This window comes from Macadamia integrifolia, chromosome 7 (assembly GCF_013358625.1).
Source record: "Macadamia integrifolia cultivar HAES 741 chromosome 7, SCU_Mint_v3, whole genome shotgun sequence".
Classification (NCBI taxonomy): domain Eukaryota; kingdom Viridiplantae; phylum Streptophyta; class Magnoliopsida; order Proteales; family Proteaceae; genus Macadamia; species Macadamia integrifolia.
Window position 1 is genome coordinate 7203995 of NC_056563.1, and position 8179 is coordinate 7212173.

Below are 8179 nucleotides of genomic sequence, written 5' to 3' on the forward strand. Positions count from 1 at the left end.
GTAGAGACTACGGAGTGGACTAGGCTCAGGGTTATGGAGGCTTAAGTTGGAACTATTGCAAAAGACTTGCATAAAATCAAAATAGCTCTTTCTCTCTCCAAGAAAGTTTCACATATAATGCTTGGCTAATATCTTCAAGTCCTACCCTATATATGATGATAGGGATGTCAAGGCCTTGCTTGAGTCGACAAAGTATAGCCATATGGGCTTATTGGATTATGTTTCGAGTTGAGGTTTTCTGATACCAAAACCAAACATACCACATCGATTCGGATAAGACAATAAAATAGATAAAAAAACTAGACCAAAATCAATATAACCCAATAAGAAGCCTATAACAATCCGAAATTCATGAAAAACACATTTTTTCACGATACAGTTTGAATATAATTACATGCTAAACTGAAACCAAACCGATAGTGTACTGAAAGAGAAACCAATAAGAAATTGAAACCGAAACCGAAACCGAAACCAATGTAACCTTATTGGTTCACGTTCGTTTTGGTTTATCACATTCTCATATATCGAAATCATTAAAACCAAACCAAAACCGATCCAAACCGACCGCGTTACAGAGTTTCTAATTTCCACGAAGGGCTCCAGAATTCAAAATCACCGGTCCTTTTTCTCAGCCGAACTACCAATTAAACGTAGTGGGCTTCTCTGCTAGTCGACATCAGAAATAAGAAGTCTTATTTTAATCTGCAAAAAATTCTGAATTAAGCGGTTGAATCAATTTCTCAATCCATCTGCCCGGAGACATCATCGCTTGGGATTCTTCGATTTTCCCCGTTTTCTTTTCTTTTTCTCACATGTTTTTAAAATTTCAACACTGGTGTTGTTGGTTTATCTTTGATTTTGACGGAAAGAAGTTGCAGAGAGGTATGTGATCTTTCAATTTTTTTTTTATTTGTTTGATTTTCTATATTAGCTAAGTTTGTGGTTTAGTTCCTTCGTAACCCTAGTTCTTGTTTCTTTGTCCTTGGAATTCTTGGTTGTTGGATTTTGCTTATTGTCAAGTGTCTATGTTTGTGATTTTGTTTTGGTCTCTAGCTTTTGTTTGCAATTTAGTGCACTTCCAGTTGTAACGTATTAGAATCGTTATTTGTAAGATATTGTGATATTTGTGTTGGTTGTCGGATAATATAGACTGAAAATTAAGTTAAATGCATTGACTAGGTGGTGCTACTCTGCTGCTTTGATTGGGAGCAGTTGGAGTAACAGGATCTTCTTTTGAAGGGGATAACATTTAGTTGAGGAGATGAAGCGCAAGAGGGGCCACAAGAAAGGGAAACAAAAGAAGCAATCAGTGTCTTTGGTTAGTAGAAATGAACAGGCCCTGAATGCTGTTAGCATAAACACTGATAATTCAGGGTTGGATGATATAGATGATGCCCAGATGGATTCTGGAATGGAAGTTGAAGCATCGGTGTCTACAAGGCCCGATTATCTTGCTAAAATTGAAAATACGGATACTGAAGTGTTGAGTGATAACCCCACTGGGAAATTGGGACATAATGGGTTGACTGACAGACCTACTGGGCAATTGGGACGTGGGCGTGTTAAGGTGAAGCTCAAGTCTTCAAAATTGTATGAGTCTCAGCGTACTTCATCGGATGCACAGACACAGAGTGATACGGATAAGAGTAGCCTGCAAGTGGGTTTGGGCAAACAGGTAGAAGTTACAGAAAAGATGGAAGATAGTGCCAATTCTTTGCCTGAAATGAAAGTTGCTAGTTTGGAAAGATCATCCCAAAAAGCAGGAAGCATAAAGATCAAATCATCGAGGGGTTTAGGCTCTTCAAAGGTAACTGTCAACCCAGGGAGTAGTCAGCTACGGATGCAGGGTGAAAGGACCACCCAAACTGCATCAGACAGTGAAAAGCCTTTGGACTCATCAACATCTAGGGAATCAAACCAAAGGGAACCAAAACACCCTTATCAAAATCCACGATACAATGAGGAAGAACTGAGTGCTGCTTTGACGGTATGGTAGAAGTGGAATCCTGAAACATCTATTTTCCATTTAATTGCTGTTGTTTGAAGTCTACTTATACATATTTATTTTTTCAATTGCATATTCCTCAGGTTATCAAGAAAGTCATGAAAATGGATGCAGCTGAGCCGTTTAATGTTCCAGTGAATCCTGTTGCCTTGGGAATTCCTGTAAGTATGAATCTGATACACATGTTGCTACATAGAAAGTGATAAATATATCTTTAAATGCTAAGGTGTGATGTAAGGCATTTCAATTGCGAAGAATAAGAGGCATAAACCTCATGAGCATATCTGAGGCGTCTGTACTCTACCTATGCGTGCATATGTTTGTCCTTCATCTATGTGTGTTTATCTGCAAGAGGACAATTCAACGTAGAAAAATTATTCCTCAATGGAAGAATGTACAACATTAAAATTTTGTTTCAGTACCATTCAGTACCTCACACCCCCACCCCCTTTTTCCCTTTTCTAAAATTTTGAAGAGTTTAAAAAACTGGGGATATGTAACAATGGTTGGTGTTGACATAAATCAGATCAGGCAATACAAACCTCTTTTGTATTGTAATATTTTATTCTACTTCAATTATGTTGGTTGGTGTTGACATAAATCAGATCAGGCAATACAAATCTCTTTTGTATTGTAATATTTTATCCTACTTCAATTATGTTTTCTAGACTAATGCAGCTTCTTGAACCAGGACTATTTTGACATTATAGAGACCCCGATGGATTTTGGCACTATATGCAATAATCTTGAACGGGATGTGAAGTACAAAAACTCAGAGGACGTATTTAAGGATGTGCAGTATATTTGGGATAACTGTTATCGGTATAACAACAAGGGTGATTATATTGTGGACCTTATGAAGCGGGTGAAAAAAAATTTTACGAAGTACTGGATGGCAGCTGGCTTGTACAGTGATCAGTCGAAGAGAATTAATGGTGAGAGCTTATTGATCGCAAACTTAGTACGGATTTTCTGTTAATGCGTTTCAGATTCTTTGGTTACTGAATATTATGACATATTTTGTACTTGTACACCTCTTTGACTATTTTTAAACTCTAAAAGCAAATGAATTCATGAAGCACTTGATTGCTACATGAGCGGAACTACTAAACTGGATATGCCTATTCAATTGTGAGGGTATGCTACAATTTTTGTTTGAAGTAAGTTGTTTTCTTCTCTATTTTATACTTTTGTTTGCACTTGATGCATTAGGTTAACCTCTGAGGCGACAATAGCAGCTTGGCATCAAACTAAGGGTATTGAATTAGGCTAATGCTAAGTTTTTTTCTTTCTTAAGTGTTAGTTGAGTCTATAGTGGTAATTGCTTTAAAAGGAGCTCCTATACTTCAAATTCAGTTTGAACATTGATGACAGTCAACTTTAGAAGCTCTAACTTCATAATTGAGGATCCTCTAGGTCCATTGGTAAGCTTATTTAATTTTTTCTATCTATGAGAGGAGCTCATGAAATGGGAGATTCTGAACAAGGATCCATTTTAATGCACAAAGAGACTCTACCAGGGATGGTGTAAGCAATTATTAACCACCACCAACTTTTTATTGGTGACTAACGAGAGGGTCTCCACTCTGGTAGACACCATTCAGCGATCCCAATTTGTCTGGGTTCCAATTGGACAGATTGACCAATTAAACCATTTTTGTGGGAGACCTTTCTTTCTCATATTAAGTACTCTGTTACTCAGGTTGTTCAGCTCAGCTGACCTCAAAATACTTGGGTTCACGTGCTATGACATTGGTGCAGGTTTCGGATACATGTTGGATCCACCTCAATTGGATTTGACATGGAAAATGGCGATGGATCGACAAAACACAGAAAACAATAGAGAAACTGCATTATGAACAAAGAAGAAACCTTGATCAGTGGGAGAAATCAAGGGAATATGGCTATTCTATTGGGAAGCCAAAGGGGAACCAAAAGATCTGCAATCCAGATGTGGGACAGGAATTTAAGTACCTGAAACATAAGCCCAAAGCTCCAATAGCACAAGAATCATCAGGACAAATTTTTGGTTGCTGACCCCCCAAGTCCTTTATTAGTCTTCTAGATCAAGCCAATAGGATTATAACGTTTAGAATCATAATTGTACTCCTTGACGGCTTGACCCCCTAGGAAGTTTTCACTTATTAAGTACAGCAGGTCCCTGAATAATTCCAGCTTCTGTTTCCAACAGCTAGCAGCAGCCTTGTTTCTATTTGTTATTTTTTATTTTCTAATTTTGAGTTTCTATTTTCTTAGTTTCTGTTTTATGAACTAGAGAGTTTAGCCAAAGATTAGCTTCCAAGCTAAGCTTTTAGAAGGTTCTACTTAGTTTCTTTTTCTGTTTATCCTTAGGTTCCAACTTGTTTCTAATTTCAGAATTTAAAAATGAAAAAATTGATAGAACAGGGTAGAAATCCACCAACCCGTTTAGGGAATCCACTCTTCTGCCAAGGATTCAACCTTAGCCTTCACTTAGAATCCACCAAGTACATCACTGTAACCAATATCGAAATGACTGAAATCCCACCAAAATCTGGTCCATTTCGGTGGCTAAAACCTAGAAATTTGCTTTAAAACTTCAGAGATTGCTTATTTAAGCATGTTTACACATGTTTGAATCATTAAATCCTGCACTAATATATCTGGGCAAGGTGGGCCGCTCGGAGTAATAGTTTGACTTTGGACTCTAGGTGCTAGTGTATAGCTTAGCATATTGTATCATTCCCTTGTATAATCTAGCAAAAATATTGAACCAAGATGGAAAGATTTAGGGACATATCTCTTTCTTGAAGTCTACCCAATTATCTATTTGCTATCTTATCGTTGGAGCTTAGATGTGTTTGGAGAGGTTTGAATCCTCTACGAATTGTAATTCTTTTAACAAATTTGTAGCTTTCTAGCCAGTTTGATACATTTCTTTAATTTCTATGACTACGACTCATCTTGTCGATGTCAACTCATTTCGCCAATTTTGACTTTTTATAATTGCTTATCCCAAAAGCTCGAGCTGTTGAATAAGGGCCCACAACAATGTATATCAGCACCCGCATACGTGCAGGGCTGCACACACATGGCTTTGCATGTGACACCATCACATTGTTGCTTCACATGGGAATCAGGGTATAAGATATAGGGGCACAACAACACACAATACACAAGACAAACCCATAGCACTTACCAAGGAGCGAATTCCCAACCTCCTTGCTTTGATAACATATTACAACTGCTTATCCCAAAAACTCGAGCTTTGAAGGGCCACAACAATGTATATCAACATGTTTCAGTCCATTTGAAATTTAGTATTTTATGAAGGAATGTGCCATTTCGTTTTTTGACCAAATTTTTACATTTCAACCATTTCGAAGAAATATAGTATTCTTTTTGTATTTCGCATGTCATTTCGTTTCGAGGCCCATCTGAACCAAAATATTTTGCTGAAAATTTGACATTTCGGGCGAAATTTCAAACCATGGCTGGAACATACAAACCAACAAGCTTCTCAGCCCCTGGTTTTTCATGAAAATAACCTAAACCTCAGCCTGCGTTGCAGCCAATCGATTCATTGATTCCTAATATAAGTTCAGGATTGGTGGGCCACATCAGAGTTGTATCAAAGTACTTACAGGGATTCAAGGGATTTCAATCCTGTATATTGCAACTGAAAAGGTTGATCTATAGACTTTTATTTTTTGTGATACTACTCATTTTTAGGTACTAATAGGGGACAACTTTAGTTAGGGAAGAAGAGCTACTGTGTCAGAGGTAAGGGGGAAGTAATAAAACGTTGTAGTTACTTGTACAGTACAGTTTCAGAACTATAGAAAGGTGGAAAAGAGTATTCCAGTTTGAAGAATGAAGGAATAGGAGTAGCAGATGGGACGTATATGGCTTTCAGTCTTGGTTATTTAATTGTTCTAATTGTTGGGTTCTAGTAAGCGTTTCAAATGAATTCTTTCCTGGTTTGGTTATTGTGGGAAGCATATGTTTCTTACCCAGTAGCCACTCCCACAGTGCATGAGTAACAAGATTGTATATATATATATATATATTTGTCTTGTGAAGAATGTATGAATGATCTTGTCATTCTGATGCACTTGGCATAATCTCATCTTTAGGAATCATTTTAATCCATACCAATCTATGCCTCACCATCAAATCATTGCTTCATACATAGGTTCTTCAATCTTCATAATTTAATTTTGAGGAGTTCTTGTTCCTTCATGTTTAGTTTATCAAAAAATTGGCAATTTTCTTGTTTTGCTTATGGGGCCTTTGCCTTTGCATTTGACTTATACAATGACCACAACTGCATGTTTACCGTTAAGGTGCCCATATGAACTTGAATTAAAAATTGCAGAAGTGGCATAGTCATCGTGTTTTGTTGCCTTCTCTCTCTATTATTTTCAATTTTAGCAGTAGCATGCATGAACTCTATCAAATATACGAGATATTTATTCTTTGTTATCCTTGTTTGATGAAATTCCCAGTATTGATGCCTCCCTTTTTAGCAGGAAGCAATAGTTCTCATGTGGAAAGCCTTGCTCTTTGCAATCAAGAAAATCTACATCTTAAAGGCAGTCATTTGAAACAAAAGACACGTAAACGTCATGGGTATGTTTCTGTAATTATACCTACACTTTTAGCAACAGTTTTGTTAAAGACTGTTTTAGGCACTTTATGCACATGAAAGTAATTATATTTTAATGACATGGGTGATGGATTTGATATGACAGTGGAGAATATATGTAGCATGTGAAAGTTGACTTTAGTAGTAGAACTAGCAGTAGATGAAAAGGTAGCTAACTGATTCTCCATTGGCAATGCAATGGATAAATGTACAGGAGGCCAAGGAAAAAATGGTTGAAGTTTCACTTAACAGATGTAGTAGGTTCAGTAAGCAATATCCATTAGTTTGTTACTTTTGCTGGAAAGCAAGGTTCCAAATTTTTACAGAACAACATTTCCACATGGTTGAAACTGAAATATTTTGTTGAAATGCATGAAATGGGCTCAAAATTTTGGGGAAATATGGGAAATCCTTTGAAATTTACAATGGAACTGATGCAGAAAAATCGTATTGGATTCTGTGCATGTGGGCCTTTGGTCCACTTGGTTTTCATTATAATGGGCCACTTTAATGGGCCTAAAATAAAGATAGGAGTTAGGAATATGGGATTCACTTTATTAATTAATTTAAGTAGGCGTCCTAGTTAGAATAGGACTAGGACTGTTTAATATGGGATTCACTTGGTTTTCAAATGTATTATACATTTTTGATACATGGTCCCATAGAATACGCATTTTCTCCCTATTTTTTTTTTTTGGGGGGGGGGGACATTTCATTGAGTGCTATGGGGTACAAAACCCGTATTTACTAACTATGCTCCAGAGATCATGATTTCTCTCTCTCTCTCTTCCCATGATGATTCCTGTATCTGTATGTAAACCTGTAGGTATTCTAATGTGATACTTTTCTTGAGTTATTTGGCATGTGATGGGACTGTTCTTAGTAGTTAATTGCCCCAAGAATACTGTTTATCTTGTTCTGCTAATGTTCTATAACACTGTAACACCGATGCAGAATCAACCGCCACAAAAGCGATTGTCTCTGTGCTGTCTGTGTTGTAAGGCGTCGCAGAAAGGAGCGTGAGGGAAATTCCCAAGTGACTGAAAATGAGATTCGAATAAGTGATAGTAATCTGTCTCAAGAGTTGAAACATGAGGTATGTCAAACCACTAACATATTTGTTCATGTGTTGTTTAACTTTTCAGTTTTAACATTTTAAATCTGTTTAGTTTAGCCAGTTTTGACTTTTTGACCTGGACCTTCAAAGTGGTTGGACAGACACGATAAACATTGGAAACAATAGCCCAAGACGTCTAGTCCATTTTCTAAGCCATTCTCAAGTTTGGGTCCATATAAGGCCCATAAGTGATAATTAGATTGTCTTTTATTTAGTTGGGGCCTTGGGGGCAATCTTGTGATTCCTTTAAATTCCAGGGGCATTATTGTAATTTTCTTTTTTTGGGGCCCAATAAAAGGAAGTGGGAGTTTTCTAGAGTTTGTCTAATGAATAATACTCTTGTCAATGTTAGTGCTTTTTTATTTGTTATTTTGTGTGCTTCCTTCTTATTCGTTGGTGCAGTTGCTTAATCTGCACAATTCCCACTTCA

General features: G+C 37.0%; 1 protein-coding gene across 2 annotated transcripts in view; it reads left to right on the forward strand.

Moving 5' to 3' along the window:
- The first annotated feature begins 570 nt into the window (after positions 1-570).
- LOC122085155 (bromodomain testis-specific protein) overlaps positions 571-8179 on the forward strand; it is an 11113-nt gene continuing 3504 nt past the window's right edge. Inside the window, exons 1-6 of one of the 2 annotated variants that reach the window (XM_042653611.1) lie at positions 571-882; positions 1180-1987; positions 2089-2166; positions 2697-2940; positions 6514-6616; positions 7587-7728. In XM_042653611.1, the coding sequence (XP_042509545.1) occupies positions 1262-1987; positions 2089-2166; positions 2697-2940; positions 6514-6616; positions 7587-7728 (1293 nt within the window). In that variant the 5' untranslated portion in view covers positions 571-882; positions 1180-1261. The remainder of the gene's footprint in view (positions 883-1179; positions 1988-2088; positions 2167-2696; positions 2941-6513; positions 6617-7586; positions 7729-8179) is intronic. The other variant, XM_042653612.1, reaches the window with a different exon arrangement.